The 21,387-nt window shown below is 43.2% G+C and overlaps 1 protein-coding gene across 6 annotated transcripts in view; it reads right to left on the bottom strand.

Moving 5' to 3' along the window:
• Nucleotides 1-21,085, bottom strand: part of GHR (growth hormone receptor) — a 250,364-nt gene extending 229,279 nt beyond the window's left edge. Inside the window, exon 1 of one of the 6 annotated variants that reach the window (XM_044387059.3) lies at nt 20,827-21,085. Coding sequence is in view for 2 of the 6 variants with exons in the window: in XM_026506893.4 (XP_026362678.2) it covers nt 19,749-19,761 (13 nt within the window). In the remaining 4 variants the exon portion in view is untranslated. Of the gene's footprint in view, nt 1-18,106; nt 19,617-19,669; nt 20,334-20,512; nt 20,687-20,826 lie in introns of those variants that run through there. The other 5 variants (XM_026506895.4, XM_026506893.4, XM_048224357.2 and 2 more) reach the window with 5 other exon arrangements.
• Nucleotides 21,086-21,387: the final 302 nt, after the last annotated feature.

Below are 21,387 nucleotides of genomic sequence, written 5' to 3'. Positions count from 1 at the left end.
CGTGTAGCTGGAAAGGCGGCAGGGAAGGACAGGGGATGGATCAGAGCAAACGCTGCGGAGCTTGACTTTGTGGCAATTGAGCTCAGGCTCAAAGTAGTAGAATGAGAGGATGCAAAAATGGGAGAGAGTGGGGCCGTGGTGGAGGGCACAGCACGCACAAAAGTTGCTGGGCAGAAAGAAAGGAGATATTTTGAGGGCAAAGCGGTAGTTCTGTCTGAAGCTCAGCAGAAAACACAGATGGCTGGGGGGGGGGGGGTAATAGCACAGTGAGTGAGTCCCAGGCTAAGGAATCTGAAAGTCAATCCACAAGCTTGTAAGAGAAAGCGAGTGGATGAACAGCATTTAAGAGTCTTTGGCAGCAGTGAGACAGAATTAAAGGAGGACACAGAAGGACTACTGTGACTGTTGGTTCTGCTCCAATCCAGGTGCATGAGCTGGAAACAGTGGCGAACCTTCTGGTTAATGTTTACAGCTACTGCCAAATTGAAATCTATTCACTGCTGTGGTGTCTTGTTTCACAAAGCTTTGGCTTCAAACACATCTGTATGATGTCACTTGTCACTGGCCCTGAGCAGTACGCATGCTTTCTACGTGCAGGAGTGACTCTAAGTGTTGTAAGACAGTGCCAGAAAACACATACAGAAAAATGCTCACGGTCTCAAAGAAGACCAGGCTTGGGGTAGAATGTCTACACTCCGCATAGCCCCTGACTTACAGTAAGTGCTCTACAAAAGACACACTGGATTGAATTCAATTTTGTTGATGTTGAATCCAGAGAAGACAGTACTATAACTTCCTCTGGTGTGATGGTTAAGTTTATGTGCTAACCTGACTGACCCGCCATGCCCAGAATCTCCCATCTTTAGAAAACCCTCCTTTAACTGTTTCCTTCTCCAGCTAAAGCTCTGTCTTTTTGATTCTCTTGACACTCACATGTCATTTTTTTTTTTAAGATTTTATTTATTTGACAGAGAGAGAGAGAGAGAGAGAGAGTGCACATGCAGGGGGAGCAGCAGGCAGAGGGAGAGGGAAAAGTAGGCTTCCCGCTGAGCAGGGAGCCTGATGCAGGGCTCAATGGGGACTCGATCCCAGGACTCCGGGATCATGACCTGAGTTGAAGGCAGATGCTTAACCAACAGAGCCACCCAGGTGCTTGAGAGACAACTGTCTTGAATGACCTGTATCTGTTGTCTCCTTCACTTCCCACCCACTCTCCACGACACTTCACCCTGGCCTCTGCCTCCACCCCTGCAGCAGTGTAGCTCGCCTTGAAGTCCTGTAAGACATCCACTCTACTAATCCAAAGCACATTTGCAGGACTTTCACTTTACTCCTTATCAGCATTTAAATTGTTCTCTTCCCTTGGCCTCTGAGATGATATTCTACCATCTACTCTGTCACATTTTTCACTCTTATTTGTCAAATTCTCCTTCACTTAACTTTTAAATGTGGAAGTTCCTTGGGGCTCAGACCATGCTTTCTTCTTTACTGCATTTCCCTCTGTGATCTAACTTAACTTTTGTGGCTTCAATACCATGTGTAAACCACTAACTTCCAAGTATCTCCAGATACCTCCTCAGACTGAGGACCCACGACTGTGTTTCCCTATGGATGCCTTAAAATGGCCTCCATTCAAGATGTCCCAAAACTAAATTCCTTTCCATCTATACCTGGTGTCCCTCCAGTGTTGCCCATTCACATGAAGAAGGCTGCCACCTGGCAGTTATCCATGATATCCCTCACTCAGTAATATCTAAGTCAGCACTAAGTCTGATCTACTCTACTTCATAAATAATGGTAAATTTATTTACCATAAATAATGACAAATGTGTTTACTTCTTTCCATCTTTCCCACCACCGCACTGGTCCAAGCTACCGACATCTCTACCTGATATAATCTATCTCCCTGGATATCTCTTTCTATTCCTCCTCCATTCATTCTTCATAATAGAGCCAGGTGACCTCCTTAAAATGCAGACTGATTATGTCACCTCCTTGCTTCAAGACCTTCTATGGTTTTCTATGCTCTTATTATAAATAAAGACTGTAACACAGTTTGCAACATCATGTAAGATATAACCCCTTCTCCAGTCCCTTCTTAGATCATGCTCCTTCATTCCTCTCTGAACTCTGATCACACTATTTTCAGTTCTCAAAAGTACCAGGTGTCTTCCTGACTCCTGTTCCTTCTGCCCAGATTGCTCTTCCCCCTCCCTCCCCCACTTCTACTCCTTTCGATTTCAAATGTTTTCTATCGAAAACCTTCCCTAATCCCCGAGCCCCAAACAGATCAAGTTGCCTTATATTTTGATTTCCTAGAACTTACACCAGTTTTTAATTACACTGGGTTTACGTCTTTCTCCATCCTAGACCATGAAATCCAGTAGGAAAGAGGTTATTTCTGGGTTGCTTATCAGAGTATTCTAGCACCTAGTCCTCTATTCTGGGCAAAGTGTAGATTAAATTAGTGAGTGAATTTGTGAGTAGGTGAGCATGTGAATGAATGATGGTAATGCTGGATTTTTGCACTCAGGCTATCAATAGCCCTCTTTATCTTCCCCTGCAGCACAAACCCATGAATCAAGGTCAAGCACATACTATCAAGTCCAGCTCAATATAAAAAGTGGTTTTGAGAACTTGGGGTACAAGCTGCATGGAGGAAAAAAACACGGAAGGGGAAGGACTAGGAGAGACTGATCTGTGTTCTCCAGCTTAGGCAAGGAAAACCCAGCATCTCTACCTTATTTTCATTGTGAATACCAAACAAGAACTAGCCATACCTACTTCATGAATGAATTCCTTAACTCACTTAGATCACTTCGTAAATATATAGGGAAAAAAATAACTTTCACATAATTTTTTAAAGGCCAATCAACTAGGATCTTTGTGAGGACTTAGAGTACTCCGAATTCAGTACCTCTACATGCACTAAAACCAACCCTAATACATCTCCCCCCAGCTTTCAGAGTCCATCTTTAAATAAGTTTATAGTACTATATCCCAAAGTCTTATACAAATTCCTGGTCTTAAGCCCAAAAGATATTAATCAAAGTCCAAGTCATTTATTAAACTGCAAGTGGCCATAAAGCAGAGTTAATGCAATTTGTCAGGCAGAGCAAACCAAGAAATGGCTTGAACTATGAGCTTTAAGGACCCTCTGTGAAAAGCTGGGTAAAATCACCAGGGGAGGGGTTAAAATTCAACTTTGCTTTATGTCCCTCTTTAAATCATGTAAAGTGCAAGCATGGTCCTGACAATTTACGATTAGGAGTAATAACCTACCAAACAGAACACTTCCTGAGTTGTCCCATAAGGATTTTTTAAAAGTTCAAAATGCTACTTTGGCAATGGGGTTATTATAAATATCTTTCCTCTTTAAATCATGATTTTTAAAGCAGTTGTCATTTTAATGACAAAATCCCAAATCCCAGAGAAGTCATTGTAACGATTATGTTAACTGGGTACTAATATTTTACTACTTGTATTCGGTAGCATGTCTTGTTATTTTTTTTTTTTTCTGGAAAATTCCTCCTAGCTGTATATTTGAAAATTTAAGATTTAATGAAATTAAGACAATTCCTTTTTTATTTATTTACTTTTATTTTTTAAAGATTTTAAAAATTTATTTGTCAGAGAGAGCTCAAGGGTACACAAGCGGTGGCGGGGGGGAGCAGTAGGCAGAGGGAGAAGCAGGCTCCCCGCTGAGCAAGAGGCCCCATGCAGGACTGGATCCCAGGACCCTGGGATCATGACCTGAGCCAAACGCAGACGCTCAACTAACTGAGCCACCCGGGCACCCCAAGACAACTTCTTTTTAAAAAAATAAATAAGGCAGTGTTAGGCATCTTAGTTACCTATTGCTGCATAACAAATTAGCAGCTTAAAACAACAAACCTCTATTCTCTTACAGTCTAGGGGCAGGGCCCTGGCAGGGGTTTAGCTCGGTTGTTCTGGCTCACGGTCTTTCATGAGATCACAGTCAAGCTGTTGAGGGGAGGGGGCTACAATCATTCTGCAGCTGGACTGGGCCTGAAGGCTCCACCTCCAAGGTCATTCTCACGGGGGTGGTTGTCAAGATGCTTTAGTTTCATATTAGCTGTTGGACTGGGGACCTGAGCTCTTCGTTCCACACTGGCTGTGGGACTCCCTCACTTCCCTTGCATCTGGGTCTCTCCAGAGGGCAGCTCGAAACATGGCAACTGCTTTCCCCCAGAGGGAATGATCCAAAAGACAGAGCAAGCAAGACAGAAGTCATGATGCTGCTGAAGGACCTAGTCTCCAAAGTTGCACATCTTCACTTCCACTTGACTCTGTCAGAAATGAGCTGTGAAGTCTAGCCCGTGCTCAACGAGAGGGAAGTTGGGACGCCACCTCTTGAAATACCAAAAAATCTGTGAACAGTTTTTAAACCATCCCATAGCGGTGGTTAGAATGACTAGAAGCATGGGAGTTAGATACACTTGGAATCTTGTCTGTGCTGCTTGCCAACAGTGGGTCCTTGCACAAATTATTGAACCTAGGCCACAGTTCCACCAAATGTAGAGTTTGGTGGCTCATGGGGGTTTCGTGTGGGATTAAACCACATAACATGAAAAAGAACTTTGTAGAGCCCTTGGTCATAGTAAGCACTTCCTTAATGCGCCCTTAATACCAGCCATCGGTAAAGCAAACTATTGCGTGTCCATGAGGCAGAGAATATGCAGTCCTTCGCCCTGTAGGAGCTGATAGTCTAGCAGCTTGAAAGTAAACCTGAGCGTGGACATAAAAAAGCAAATGAGATTTTTCTTCTAGAAATCTGAGGGCTTTGCAAAGACAGGCAGTCAGAAAAGGAGTCTATCCCACATAAGGAAATCAATAATGTGTTTAAAACATTTTTGTGTGCTTGCTTTTTTAAAGAAGAGAGGCAGTTTCTTCAAGTTCAACTTTCTCAGGAGCACTATGTGTAAAGCAGATGAAAGCCCAGCTTCCTGCAGGGGCAGAGGCTTGCCATGCAGCCAGTGGGCCCACTCTTCTGGAGACCCCAAGGCCCAGGGGCGAGCTGGCTAGAGCGCAGTTGGCCAACATGCGCAAAGAGACTGTACCTGTAACTGCATATACGAAGGATCAAAGGTCACAGTTTAAACCCATGCCAACTTCAAGTAGCCATTTAAGTCAAGAAAACAGTTTCATCCATAGGTTCTGACAGGTAGTGGTTTTTCTCCTGTAAAAACGTGCAATGCTCTAAGCATTAGAGTCTGGAGGGATTACCTTTCGGTGAACCCCGGCTTATTCCTTCTAAAAAAAAAAAAAAAAAGCCCATTTTTACATGATTGTCCCTCTGTCTCTTCTTAGAAGTTAGATTTCATAGTGAGCCAATAATTTGTGTTTTACACAGATTGTGTTATTAGATACTAACTAGGCTTCCAACAACTTGTAATCAAAGTAAAAATAAACAAAAACCCTTAAAGCCTATTCTTTTCTGAATTTAGAATTAGAGGTTAGAGGAATTTCAGCATTGGTTAGCCTAGATATTCGTGTTGTTTATCTTCCCAGAGTCAAAGCCCAAATAATTTATAAGAATTTTTCCTTCTGAATTTCATGTCCTGAGTTCCAAGGCAACCAAGGCAAATTTTCAGTTGGACCACTGCAAGTATAAAGATTAGTCAGAGATTTCGTTGAATGATCCATATCCCTGATGTAACACTTAAAAAAAAAAAAAAAACAACCCAAAACCCTAATTATGAAAAGGCTGAGAAATGGAGGTCAGCTATCCAAACTTGAACACATTATAAAATAATACAATATTTTAATTATTATACAACATCAATGCCCTGTTCTTTAGAGATGCTTGTTTTCAAGACTGTTATGAGCCCTGCATCAAACTTTATTATTGAAGTACGGGTGACTTTCTGAAGATCCCTGTGGTCAATGTATGTGGATATCAAGATAACAGGTTTCACAAATGTTAGGTAGGCTTTGAAAAAATTCACAAATTCCAGGCTGATGCTTAAGCCAGCTCACTTAGAAATATACCACGCGCCCACGTCCACCACAGTTTGAGAGAGCGGACTTGCTGGAGACCATGTGCCTAGCAAAAAAGCGCCAAGCACAGGTGTCAGGCAAGCAGGATAGCATGGCAGTAACTGAGTACTGTGGTAAGAATGCAGGCTCTGAAGGCAGAAGACAAGTTTTTCATCTCCGCGGGATGATTTAGCACCTGCAGAGCCCTGGGCAAGTAACTTAATTGCCCCGAGTCCAACAGTCTCAAGGCTATGTGATTCACGGCAGAATTCATTGCGAAGCACAGACGATACGGGGCACATTGGAAACACTGGGTCATGTCTGATTCAAGGGGGTCCTGCTTCACGTTTCACAATCAGCATACAGGTTGAAAATCAAATTTCTTCCAAGTCGTCACACCATTATGGGTATTCCTCAGCTAACTGACGGAGGCTCAGCTGCACATGTCTGCTGAATTCAGTTTTGCTCTAACTGTTGTTTTGATATATTTGTTTTGAGAACATAACATGACGCTGGACGTCGTCAACGTCATTGTATTTTCACTCACAGAGCTTAACCATGTAGTTACAAAGACTAGTTAGTTGGACGTGAGAAGGCCCAAATAAAAGAGTGTATGCACAGTACTTAAAAATTGTAGGGGCGCCTGGCTGGCTGAGTCAGTTAAGCATAGGACTCTTGATTTCGGCTCAGGTCATGATCTCAGGGTTGTGAGATCAAACTCCGCGTCTGGCTCCACACTGGGTGTGGAGCCTGCTTAAGATTCTCTCTCTCCCTCTCCCTCTGCTCCTCCCTCACCCTCTAAAAAAGTAATAATAAAAAAAAATAAAAATAAAAATTGTAAAACTAAATGCAATGTGATATTCTGAATTGAATCCTGGAACAGAAAAACGATGTTAGTTGAAACAGAAAATATGAATAAAGTCTGGAGTTTAGTTAATAGTATTGTACTAATATTTGTTTCTTAGTGTTTTTTTTTTTTAAAGATTTTATTTATTTATGTGACAGAGAGACAGCCAGCGAGAGAGGGAACACAAGCAGGGGGACTGGGAGAGGAAGAAGCAGGCTTCCAGCGGAGGAACCTGATGTGGGGCTCGATCCCGGAATGCCGGGATCACGCCCTGAGCCGAAGGCAGATGCTTAAGGGCTGAGCCACCCAGGCGCCCCCTGAGAGTTCTTTCTTACATCTGAAGACTGACTGCTTTGCCCTCCCCAGCATTAGTGACCAGGAACTAATGCCTGATGAAAGTTGGTGGGTGAATATTCAAACCTTTCAATCCTAGAATGAGAGGACTCTGAGATATGTTCTGCCTGGGCTCCCAAAATCGCTCTGGGAAGATCAAAAACTCCAAATGCCAAAGGTAACTTGCCTTTATTGGCTCCTTTCCCTTCCTAATTTCACTTCCCTAAATAAACTTTTACCTGAATCCTTATCTCATGGTCTCCTTCTGGGAGAAATCCAAACCAAGACATGACTCCTAACTGTATTTGCTGACAAAGTGCCTACTGGATATATCAGTTCAAGGTAATTTATGGGGAGATATTACAGCTGTCCTAGATTATCTTTCATCCCTGGAAAGAGCTCCTCACTCCATACCATGAGGAAAATCACCAAATTATAAATATGTGAGGAATTGGAACATGAAAGCCACACATTTTTGGATGTGTGAAAGAGAAATGTTTGGAAGAATGCTAACAAAAACTTCTATTAACGACTAAAAGGCATTCATTCATTTATTTAACCAAAACTTCCTGAGGATTTTCTGCAGGATATAAAGTGATCAAGACAAAAAAGATCTCTACTATGAGGAGTTTATGTTTTTGTTGGTGGAAATGGACAAACAACTGGAAAACAAATTAATGAACAAGATAATATCAGATAGTAATGAATGGTGTCAAAACAAAACAGGATCAGATGATAGAATGACCTAGCTAGGGGGAGGCTACTCTATTAGACTGGGGTCAGAGGAGTCCTGAGAAGGTGACATGTGAGCTGGGGCCTGAATGACAAGACAGAAAGAGTCCTCTGAAGATAGATACACACACACACACACACACACACACACACACACACTGATTTTACTTTGTTGAAATGCCCCTGCCAACATATCACAAAGTCAGGCCTGAAGAGTATAATGTCCTCTCATAAAAGTATTCTCTCTCTAGCCCCATAAAATGGAGACTCTCTAGTTACTAAAAAATTGGAAACTTGTTAGATATATACGCTCAAGTATTTACATTTACAAATGAAAAGACAAGATGTCTGGGGATTGCTTAAAAATACTTGGGGGCAGCTTGGAAAGATGAAACAAGATTAGCAAAACGCTGATGACTCTAGAAGACGAAACCGATAAATTATTGAACACTACATCTGAAACTAATGAAATTCCTGATAAGTTCGCTAACTGAATTTTAAAAAATTAAATAAATTAAAAAATTAAAAAGAAAAAAGGAAGCTGAGAAATGGGTACCTGAGGCTCAAATTACTGTTCTCTTTATTTTGTATGAGTACTTAACATTTCCCATAATCAATAGTTTTTTAAAATAAAGCATATATTTGGGAAAGATGAAGAATTCCAAAGGCCATAGGAATCCCACTTCCCTAAATATTCACCAGCAAATTAGGAATTTGAGCAGGAATGGGCCAGTGGAATCAAAGGTGTAAGGAAAAACTTTTGACTTTGAAATGAGAAAGATTACTGGGTATCCTTTCAAAGGAATGCTGAGGTCCCTGGGGATTAGCTGATCCTATGGGGATCTGTGCCGTTGTCTTTGACTAGGCTGTTTTTCACTCGGAGGAGTCAGGAGTTAACGTACAGAAATGAGCCATAAAAATAATTTTTGTTCATACAGGGCAAGTCAGTTGTGTTGGGTGGAATGTAATTGATTACTGTCCTGTGGATGGAGAGACTGGATTCTGAAATTCTCTTCAATGTTCCTTTATATATATTTGTGGTTCTTTGAGTTCTCCTTTGAAGTTGCTAGAATATTTTTTTTAAGTTACTTCATTAATTAATATCTATGATTTTTACATCTGTTCATTTTATATCTGTAGGAGAATCATCATTTTACCTTTTCGGAGGTGCCAATAACGGGAAAGTGTGCACCTAAAGTGTGTCCAAGTCTGCATGTTTCCTCAAAGTCAAGGACTGAAACGCCCTTAGGCATCTGTGTGCATTCCTCCAGGTTCTTGTATCTTACAGCACAACACCACAGGCTGTTCTTTACCCAGAAAGGCCTTTTACCACAGCATGAGCACCCCAAATGGCCAACTTTCCATTCTCCCAGAACTTACAGACAGTATCACCTTGCCTCAGGAGGGTCTCCCAACCCTGGCAGAAATCTCGCTGACAGAAACATACATCCAGGAATAATTTAATATTGATTTTAAAATCCAAATTTCATAAGCTACCAATAACCACCTGGATATCCGCGTCATTTCTGTTGTGTGGTAATGGTCTAGGCACATTGCCAGGGAAGTCAGGATTAGAGAAACTAATCTCTGGGAGCAGTACTCTTCTGAAGGAGGGACATTTCAATAGTTCAAACAAAAGAAACACTTTCAGGACTCATTAAAGCCCTAAATTTGGTTGAATGGGGAAAAAAGGGGTGGGAAAAAAAGCAGCAGTTGATATCAAGTGATCTTTTATGGCTGAAGGTATGAAGTCTCCTGGCTCACAGCCTCTCAGAAGGGTGGTACACAGAGTCTTCTCTTTCTGCGGCATCCAACGTAGGCCAGCCATTGTTTTGACTCACTTTAACTACAGCAGCTTTGGGGTTTTTAATTTTTTTTTCCTCTCTTTTTTATTATGTTCAGTTAGCCAGCATATAGTACATTATTTTTTGATGTAATGTTCAACGATTCATTAGTTGCGTATAACACCCAGTGCTCATTCCAACACGTCCCCTCCTTAATACCCATCACCCAGTTATCCCATTCCCCCACCCCTCTTCCTCTGTAACCCTCAGTTTGGTTCCCAGATTCCAAAGTCTCTCATGGTTTGTCTCCCTCTCTGATTTCTTCCCATTCAGTTTTCCCTCCCTTCCCCTGTGGTCCTCCGCACTATTCCTTATGTTCCACAGATGAGTGAAACGATGTGATTATTGTTTTTCTCTGTTTGACTTATTTCACTTAGCATAATCCCCTCTAGTTCCATCCATGTCGATGCAAATGGTGGGTATCCATCCTTTCTGATGGCTGAGTAATATTCCATGGTATATATGAACCTTCTTTATCCATTCATCTGTTGAAGGACAACTGGGCTCTTTCCACAGTTTGGCTATTTAGAGCTACCCTACGACCCAGCAACTGCACTACTAGGTATTTACCCCAAAGATACAGATGTAGTGAAAAGAAGGGGCACATGCACCCCAATGCTCATACAACGGCTTTGTAAAGTAAGAATCACTCTCCCCATTTTGCAGCTAAAGCTCAAAGAGTTTAATGAACTTGCTGAAAGTGGTAAAGGTAGTAAACAGCAAAGCTGGATTCAAATCCCATCAGACAAGCTCAGATTGTGTGATTCCAAAGCCTATTGCCTGCCCTTTCCAGAATGCCAGCCTACCTGTTAGCTTTCACAGTGGCTGACACATCAGAGGGCATCTGCCAGCCCTAATTCACAGGCAAATCTCTATATGTTCCCAGTGAAAAGAACTAGTCAGGTGTCATTTGCCTCAATTCACACCCCACCTACTCAGGTAGTTAACACAGCTAACTGTCACCATCACATATGAATGACAGAGGTAAATAACACACGATTTCATGGTTAAAGTCAATGTTTGTGGGTGGGAATGTGGTATAGCAGAAGGAGTCCTGGAAAGAATGCTAGACAAGCTGGGTTATAAATCTGTCACTGTCATGATGGAGCTTTAATCCCAGAGAAATCTTGTCACTTCTCAGGGACTCCTACTTCCTCACCTATAAATAAAGTAAGGATGTTGGACTCAGTTTTCAACAGCAGTCTACTGGCATTTGAGGACATATAATTCTTCCTTTTGTAGGGCTGCCCCTGGCATTATAGAAATTAAGCATCCCTGACTCTGGGCACTAAAAAAAAAAATCTATAACTCCTTTTTTAAAAATTCCAGTTAACATATGGTGTTATATTAGTTTCAGGTGTACAATATAGAGATTCAACACTTCCATACATCACTCAGTGCTCATCACAACAAGTGCCCTCCCTCCCCATCATCACCCATTTCACCCATCCCCCACACCCACCTCCCCTCTGGTAATCATCAGATTGTTCTCTATAGTTAAGAGTCTGTTCCTTGGTTTGCTTCTCTTTCTCTTCCCCTTTTTTCTCCTTTCCTCATTCGTTTTGTTTCTTAAATTCCACCTATGAGTGAAATCATATATTTATCTTTCTTTGACTTATTTCACTTAGCATAATGAATAATATTCTCTAGCTCCATCCAGGTCTTTGCAGATGGCTGAATAATATTCCAATAGATAGAAAGATAGATAGATAGATAATCTCACATCTTCTTCATCCATTCATCAGTCTATGGACACTTGGGCTGTTCCTATAATTTGGCTATTGTAGACAATGCTGCTACAGACATCAGGTGTATGTATTCCTTTGAATTAGTATTTTTATTTTCTTTGGGTAAATACCAAGTAGTGCAACCACTGGATCGTAGGGTAGTTCTATTTTTAACTTTTTGGGAAACCTCCATACTGTTTTCCACAGTGGCTACAGCAGTTTTTATTCCCACCGATAGTTCAAGAGGGCTCCCCTTTCTCCACATCCTTGCCACCACCTGCTGTTTCTTGCGTTGTTGATTTTAGCCCTTCTGACAGGTGTGAGGTGATAGCTCATTGTAGTTTTGATTTGTATTTCCCCAACGATCAGAGATGTTGAGCATCTTTTCATGGGTCTGTTGGCCATCTGGATGTCTTCTTTGGAGAAACGTGTATTCATGTGTTCTGTCTATAATTCTTTTTAGTCCTTGTAACAATCATATTTCCAAATATCCCTAGGCACTGCCTAGTAGAGACGCAGTGCCTTTGTTGAGAAACACTGATGGATGATCTCAAGTTCTGTAAGGCCTTCTGATGACTGGACCAAAACTGATATTATAGCATGTGGCAAAGAACTGGGGGTGAAGGAGGGAATCACGCCAATTCCACCATTGTAGGGTCCAATCAAGATCATATTCTTGAAAGGAAGCCATACTGTTGGTATCTTTTATAGATCTCCTGGAATACTATCAAAGAAATTTTCAAATTGAATTTATATAATGCTCATATAAGATAAGTACGCAGAAACACCCTGCAACAGTTACCCCCTTCCTCCCAGCAAGGACTAGGTTCAGGTGGCCATCCCGACAGCCCTACCCTAAGGACGGATTGATAATGCAGCATCAGTGAGAAGCAATGAAGAAGGCTGCCGTTCTAAAACAAATCCACAGCCTGGTACACCCTGCATTCTCCCTTGATAAAAGAAAGCCCAGTGAGCTCCAAATATGTCTCCTGGTGCTCAGTTCCTAACCTTCTCACACAAAACATCTACTTATCAAAAAAAAAAAAAAAGTGCCATATTTAAAGTACTGGCTCAGAAGCTACTTTGCCCATAAGTCCTTGCCCTAAATACTTCAGCCCAAACAGATCTCCCTTCTCTCAAAATAAATATAGCATTTGCAGTCTGTAATTGAATTTTTCATTAAATTGTATAATTGTCTACTGTTCCTTAATTACACAACGGACTTTATTAGTGTTGCCTTCCTAGCTTGAATGCTAGGTTCGAAAGTCAAGGGTCATGTCTTATACTACTTTTATATTCCCCAGAGTGTCTAGCACATTCCTGGGAACACAGTAATGACTCAATAAATATGTGTTCCGTCTTTGATTTTTCACAGTGATCCCAAAAATACCACTAGCTTGGCCAAACTTACATCCTGCAGGCTAATAAAAATTTTATTTATTCAGCATCTTTTCCCAAGTAGTTTTCAAAGTACTTTTCAGATGACATTCCTAATTCTCACATACCCTACATGTACGATAAGGAATAAATAAAAACACTAAAGTTTACAGGACAAACGCAAAGAGAATTAAAATTGTATGCTTTTTGATGAGGGGTATACTGAGAGCTGGCCAACTGGATATGTCTCCCAAACCCTCCTGAGTCCTACAGAAAAATTCCAACATGTCTCCATCTTACTTCAAATATTAAAAACTCTTAACTTTGCCAAGGCCCTGCACAGGATCCACCGCGGAAAGCTGGTCATCAGGTTTGGGTGTTATCATTAATCTAAGGAGAGTAATACCAAATTTACATTCTGAGCTTAGATCCTAGGCATCACGTGACTCTACCCACATCTTTGCTCCCAGCTCACCACATCTGTCTTATCAACACTTCAATTTCTCTGTTTTACTACAAACTAAGGTCATCAAGAAATATTTATTAAACAACTATTCTGTGACAAGCAAAGCACTGTTTTGCCATTGTCTCCAAAGGAAATAAGATGCTATGCTGAGGGCTAATATAAAAGAAATCATTCCCCTTCATTCTTGCTCCACTTACTTTAATCTTTCTGACTTGCTAGGCATCAAAGTGGTATCTTTTCTTCATTCATCATCATCTTGCCCGGGGATTCTGATACCCTCTTCTACTCCTACGGCAAGAAGCCACTGTTGAGGCTCTGTCTTCAGCACTCTTTTCATGAAAAATTTATCATTCACATAGGCTTTCCCAGACTGTTTTTCCACTTTGCTTTGCCAAATTGAGGTTTTCTGGGACAACAATAACACAGCTTGAAGGGGTCCAAAGAAGCAGCAGAGCAGGCGAATTAGGACCATACGCCATCGTCCTGACCAGGGACAGAGGCTGCCTGGCCAGTGGCAGTCAGAACTGGAAGACCGACAGAAGCATAGGACCAGCCATTACTAAAGTTGAGATGAACTATTTACTGCATCCCTGGTAGCACCTCTTGTTTCAGTAAGTACGCAGGGAGAGAACTCTGGATGTCTATTTTGTAATGGTCACACTCTACTTTTCTTGATATGGCAACTCAAAGAAAAAAAGATAGGCATGCTGCTTATTATAATAAAGTCCATTTCTTAAGCAAGAAAAAAATGAGTTTTTCTTTGGACCCATGACTTTATGGTAGGAGCAGAGTTCCTTTAGTTCTTTAAAGTTTTTAAATAATATAAATGTTTTACATAATATAAATGAGGACATAATCACGGAGGAGTTACTAGAGCAAATGTCTAGCAAAGCAGGCTGTCCAGCACAGGTAAGTACATAAAAGCACCTATTCAATTTGCAAAACCCTTTGGTGTTCCACTACTCCGAGAAAGTATTCTCTACCACCTGTGTCAAATCTCCATGAAGTGAGCATTTTCCCTGGGATACACTTTTCATTTAGAAGCCCAGCCAGCTGGAGATAGACTTGTTTACGTTTAAACAAATTCACAATCTAAGAAGTATAATTCATTGGGATTATAATGATATTATTCTAAAGAAAACTGACTGAAGTCTTGTCAATCACAAAAGAAGGCCTAATCAAAGCAGTAGACACATCTGGAAGTTTTACGGACTCTGTGGGAGAAATTATCTACTGATTTTGAAGTAGAGCATTTGAAGGTAGGTTTAGATGCTAATTAAAAACACAGCCCCACAATTTCTGACAAAATCACAGCCTTCTTATGAATCATTATTCGGTAAAATGGGTGCCTTGACCTCAGGCTTCATTTGCCTCTATTAAAAGGTAGTGAAAAGCACTGAAGAAAGAAGTTGAAACTAAACAAGGATCCTTTCTGTCCTTTTAAGAGTCTGGTACTCATCAAGGAATTGTCTTTAGCTTAAAGCAAAAACAACAACAAACTACAAAAGAAAAGAAAACTGTTTCCAAAGGACTTTCTGCATCAGGCCATGATGAGCTCGTATTGTTTCAGGAAGCATTGCCGTGATTACACTCGCATCTGCTTTACTTAATTGATTAAAAATATTAATGGTGAGGGAATAAAATAAGCAAACACTATTTCTTGATGCTTATCTTGAAAACTGTTGTAGCTTGTTAAATAAGTGATCTGCGTTAGAGCTCGACTACCCACGGCATTCCATGTTAATTAGACTAACACTTTTTACGGCTGCTGTGTCTACAAGCACTCAGCAAAGGTGGAAAAATATAAAAATGAATAAAATTTACTTCCTGTTTTGAGGAACCGTTCCTAGCAAGGAAGACAGATATGAAAAAACAGACTAGGAAACTGAAAACAAATGAAATAGGTGTTCTTAGAGCGCTTCAGTGGAAGTCCTAAAGGCACTGAGAAAAAAGAGAAATTCAGTAATTAAATGAATTCAAATCATAGCCCCCCAAAGAATCCTAAGAGGGCATCTTGGTTTATTCCTCATTTTTGTTGTTGTCTGTTATTAACATGTAAGAAATATGAAGCCCAGGGAAGTTCAATAGTTTGCAAAAATTACAAAGCCCGCTGGAGTCAGAGCTCGAGGGGACACAAGACCCCTGACACCAAGTTTACTATGGTTTCATATTATGCCATCCTAACTTAAGGGTTTCTTATATCAAAGTAGAACTTTGATTTGGAAATTACATGTCTAAGTACTTGTCAGTGGGTCTGCCATAATTTTATTTTATTTTATTTTTTTGCAGGAGATGGGGGTTAGATAGGAGGTAGGGAGTTGTGAAATGAATTTTTGAACTTTAAAAAACAGGCACTTTACCATTGATTATTTCCTTCCTTTCTATAAGAACAGAATAAAAAAAAAGAAGCAAATGTGGTATAGACGGAGATCATAATGCAAGGCGATCAGTGAGGAATCTCACTGCAAACACACACACACACACACACACACGGGGGGGGGGTACAGCATGAACAACTTCATCAAAGAGCACAGACTGTCACTGGCCCCTTGTTCTGACTAAAGGTCAATGTGCAAAGTAGGACCTTCTGCTAGGCCCAGACATCAGTCCATATCACAGGTTGGTTTTCTCTCTTTGCCAAGAAAAATGGTTCTTTCTTTCACATTCAGACTTGCTGAGAAAAACAACATCGTCATCATCATCAACCATAAACATTTCTTGCAAGAAGACAGAAGATTCGCAGCTGTGGCAGATTCTCAGCTGGTAGCAGGGGAAACATGACTTAGTTGAGAAGCCCCAGACAGATACATAAAAGGAAAATCAATCATATCAGGCAGGTGTCTAATGAGCAGTACTGGCCATAAACGCTAGAGAGGTTATGTGTCAATACCTCAGCCCTGGGTGTTAAGCATCATAATTTTCACCAAGGAGAAAAGTGAGTCTCAGAGGAGCTAATGTGCATGTTGGTGGTAAAGCTCAAACTCAAACTGAGGTCCAATGGGCCCCAAAGTGTTTGCCCTTGAACCACACCCTCTCCCCCGTATATACCAGCTTTGCTTCTTTCCTCCAAGAAGGCTAGAACTTGGCCAGTGAAGACCATCCTAGCCTTTGTCTGACTTGGAATCCAGACACACAACAGGAGGCAGGAACCTGTCTTAGAACCGAAGCAGTAACATACCTGCTTTTCACTTCCCTGCGACATTACGAGCCATTTACCTCCAGAAGAACGGGTTGTTGACTCAGTCATGTCCTGTGTGTACAACTTAAATCCCAGTTGCCCGAGGAAGCATTTCTGTCAGATGTACTTTCACCTCATTTAGGGCCAGATGGCATACTCTCTGAGACCTGGATCGAACGAGCCTTCAATAAAAGCCTGATCGCTGGGACTGACTCATGCTCGTGCAAGCAGACACAACAAGGTCCAGGCAAAGAACACCTTGCGGTCCCTACCTGTCGGTGACATGCAACTTCAATTTGCTTGTCTTCAGAACACCCTACATCTGGGTTGGTTTTTTCGTTTTTGTTTTGGCTTCGTGTTCCTTTGACAGGGAGAGATTAAGTAGCCATGTTCACTGTAAGTACCTGCACAGTGTGACACTTCCCATAGACTGGCAGGAAATTCAGGCATGAAAAAAAAATTTTTTTTGTTACTGAAGTACAGTTAACATAAAAATATTTTGAAAGATTATAATGTCTTGACTATGGATGACTAGTAATCTAAAAAGAGTAAGTTGTTATCTTGTTGACAGCTTTGAAATTAGTGGACTGTGTAATGAGATGGCTAAAATAGCTCATGAATATTAAGCTACCTTAATGGATGCAGAAAGTCCAGAACTAAGGATTTCACACCCGAGTTTTAGATGACGAACACGAGGAGGGGTGTCGTGAATGTGGACTCTGGGGCATGTCGTTAGGGCAGGGAAGTGTGGGACCCCAATGTGGGTGAGAAGAGGTGCAAGGATAAGCAAAAAAAAAAAAAAGAAGAAGAAAGAACGAACGAACGAATTCAGGAAGAAGCGGCATAGTGCTTGTTTTCAAGCAGAGCAGTTAAAGGGAAGAGAGATTAGACTCGCCGCGTGTTGCTCCAGCAACTGAACAGTAGGTCAATAGGTAGAAGAAAATGTTGATTTAGTGCAAAGCAGAACTTTCTAAAAATGAACCTCTCCTAGAATGGGCTGGCCTGTCAGGAAGCAAGATTCCCAGGTGATTATTTTCCAGAAGGGGCGGGCTGGCCCATTTACAGAAAGGGCTGCTGAGGTGGAAGTTCCCGCACCTCGGGTGTCTCTGAAGCTGGTTACCATACTCATCAACCATTTTCCTGAGCATGTTATTAACATTATACTGTTCAAGGTCGAAAAAAAAAATCCCTTGCCAAAAAGACACACAATGAGCAGAGGGCTGACTCCAAAGCCTTACCAAACTTTAATTCTTATCAATTTAATGTTAGAAAGTGATTAGAGGAGTTGAAATTTCATGTTATTTAAATCATTACCACAGAGATTATAGGGTTTTCTCTTTTTTAAAAAAAAGTGAGGGTTTTTATGGACACAGGTGAACATACTAAGTTATTTTCATTATTGACATACTTTTAATTGTCCTCTAAAACTAAACCAAGTCTCCATTACTGTGCAATTTACCAGTGGAGCTACCAGAGAAGTTTAATCTTCAGGTTAGCAAATTTAATCAATATAACCCATGCCAGTTTTTCTAAGTTAAACAATTTGCTGTGCCACATTCTCACTGTATCACTCAGATTTATCTTTACATTAACAATGCTTACCAGCAGATAGACAAAAAGGCTCGCCAAGTTGGACCAACTTCAAGATTTGTTTCCATGCTGGGGTGTTTCATGCGCTTGGCAGAAGCAGGCTGCAACTGGGGCTCCATTTATTACATTATGCTATAAACATTATGTCCTGACCTAATGAGATATTCCACATGACAATCCCATAGGTAACCAACCAAGCACCATAAACATCTGTTAACACAAGCACTAGAGATAGCATAGAGAAGATGCCTAGTACGCAGTTTAAGTGGTTTATGATGTGGAGTTTGCTGTTTACGCACTAATAATAATAAAAAAAACACAGCCCCAAACTCTGCCTAGAACAAATATTTGCAAGGCAAAGTTATGCTCAGTTTGAAAAAAAATGCCCTGGAGAGTCATGGCTTTGTCACTGCATTTACAGACTTTCATTTCACACCTTTGCCTATTAAGTGTTGGCTTTCCAGCGCATTCAGCAGACCAAAACTATAATTTCACTGTGATATATTTACTCCAAATGAAAAACTGAATGTTGACTCGCCAACTTTCCTTAGACTTAAGTGAATCAAAAAGTTTACAAGGGTGGAAGGAGATAAAGGATGGGCCCTGATTAAACTACAAATAATGTTTTTCAAGGGTGAAAACACATCCTTCCAGCTCCATTTGAAGTCCATCTGAAGAGAAACGGTAAATAACCAGAGACCTCTTGAAATCTAATCTGGGGACACCAAGGGGACACCTTTCAAAAGGAAACATAATCCCCAATCACAGAAAAGATGGAACCAACAATCCTGTCTACTAAATCATTTTACTTTGTTTCTATCCAGCATTTTAATTTCTGGAAAATATTTCACACTAATTACCTCCAAGGTCTATATACCTTGGCACCCCAGAGAAAAGGACCTGCAGGGTGACCCAGGTGGAAACTAGCCTAGAACACCAACTGCTCACGGCACAGCTGCCGCAACATGTATGAAGAAAGGCTAGTGCCTTCCCAGGCACACATGTCAGGGATTCAAAAGGTAAACACCCCAGAGACCATCTAGCTCCTGGACTGTGCCCAGCTGCACCCCGGGAATCTCAGATCTGCAGCTCCAACTTGGGTTTGGGCATCCAGGGGTCTGTACCTACACATACACACGTCTTGAACTCTTGTCCTCCTATGCAAGTCTCCTGAGAGTTCCAGGAACCTCCACCTCCAGCCCTCAGCTCCTCAAAGGCAACGGGTTTAGTGCTTTAAAGTCCGTGGTATTTAAATCGTATGCAGGAACTCCTGCGACTTCCCAACCCTCTGGCCTCCCGTTACCTTTCCCTGTCCCTTCCAAGGTCTCCTGGCTGCACAAAAGGGGCGGGCGGCACCTCTCTGGCCTCCTCCTCCCCCCCTGCACACCCTACTGGCTCAGGCGCCGACACGCCTCCCCAGGCGCACACACGCGCGCACACACACAGCGCGCACGTACACCCGTACAGCACACAAACCCGGAGCCAGGTTACCAACTCCCGCAGCCCAGCCCGAGCAGGCGTCCCCACTCCGGTTATATATAAAGCACTCGCCCCAAAATAGACTCCCCCACATACCCGCGAGTGGGTGACCCTGCCCGGCACCCTGTGCGCGCCGCCAGCACCCTCTCCCCTGACACGCGGCTACCCCACTCACCCGCAGCTCTCATGCCTCCGGCAGTTCTGTCAAAACTTTGAGCCTGGTTGATTTCATAACCACGAGTGTGTCAGGGGCTGAGGGTGCTCGGCTCGCCACGATGTCTACCCACTCCAGCTCCTGGGGACTGGTGGCCGTGACTCTACTGACCCCAGCGCCGCCGGTGCCAGAGCGTGGCTGCAGTCTGCACAAACGCGCAGAGGGCGGTGCGCTTTGGGGAGGAGCGCGCGGTGTGGACGCGCACAGCCCGACGACCTCCCCTCTCCTCCGGTCGCGCCGCCTGGGACCTCTCCCGCTCAGCGGCAGCAGCCTCAGCAGTTCCTACCCTAGCCCGGCCGATGATGTCAAAGAGAAACACTCGCAAAACTTTTACGACTTTAACAATGCTGGCTTCAGAGGAAGCCCCTCCAGGCACCGCAAACACTCGTCACAGCAGGCGCCAGCGTGGGATGGCTCGCCGGTCGCCCCCAACTCCCTGACGCCCACCACCAACGTCCACACACACACACACACACACACACACACACACACACTCTCACACATCCACAGCGTGGATCGGGTTACAGCAACCAACCAGCAGAAAACAACTTCTTCGCGAGGAGGAGGGGAGCACAGCCAACCCCCAAGTCCCCAGGGAAAAAAAATGATTCGTGTAAATACATAAGCCAGATCCCCACTTTCATAAACAACTGGTCCACTCCCAGGCCCCCGGGCACAAAAGGGGGAAAAGAAGAGCCCGACTCCCTGAGCACCCCCTCCAGTACCTCCGAGTCTCGCCTCCGGACAGAGAGCGCGGGTTCGCTTCCGCGCTGGGGCCGAGGGCGCGGGGGCCTCCGGCCTGCGTGGCCCCAGCCCGGGGTCCCCGCCGCCGCCTCGGCTCAGCAGCAGTCGCCGCCACCGCCGCTCCAGCAGCCGCCGCTGCCGCCGCCGCCGCCGCTCCCTAGACCGCCTCCTCTTCCCATGGCTGCGCCCTGCTTGGCAGCTCGCGGGCTGTCAGGCTTGGGGAGGAGGAGGGGGCGGGGTGAAACGGGAAGGGAGGACGGGAGGGGATGGGTGGGAAACGGCGGCCGCGGCTCACCAGGGGTCACGCCGGGCCCGGCCCGCCGCCCCCGCGACCCGGGCTGCAGCGGCGAGGGGAAGCGGGAGTTCGGGGCGACCAGTTCGAGACCCGCTGCGGAGGCGCGGAGCGCCGTCCCGGCCAAGCATTCCGAGGAGCTGGGATGAAGCGTTCCCCGCGAAGGAGTTGGAGTTGGTGCGTGTCACTCTCTTCTGGGCTGCGCGGCTCCTCCTAGAGGAAAGTATTGGTAGTGGCAGGACACTTCCTTCCTCTCCGCCCACCCTGTTCCCAAAAAGAAGGCAGGACCTAAAAGAGCATTAAGTGCAGTCAACAAACTGAAAGGAACACTTAAAAACAAGTCGGCTATCCGCAGGAATGGGGAAAAAAGCGAGCAAGATAGCTTGGAAAGCGTGATTAGCCAACCAAACATTGCCTCTCTCCACCTGCGACCAATTTCCAAACTCTGGCTCCCCGGGTGAAAAGATAGTTAACAGTAGAGATGATCTTATTTTAGAGGTTAGAAAACAGACAGACATGAAGTAATTTGCCAAAAAACACGAGGCATGTTAGCAGAGACGTTAT

The sequence above is a fragment of the Ursus arctos genome, unplaced genomic scaffold (genome assembly GCF_023065955.2).
Source record: "Ursus arctos isolate Adak ecotype North America unplaced genomic scaffold, UrsArc2.0 scaffold_15, whole genome shotgun sequence".
Taxonomy (NCBI): domain Eukaryota; kingdom Metazoa; phylum Chordata; class Mammalia; order Carnivora; family Ursidae; genus Ursus; species Ursus arctos.
This window is presented reverse-complemented; position numbering and strand designations above follow the sequence as displayed.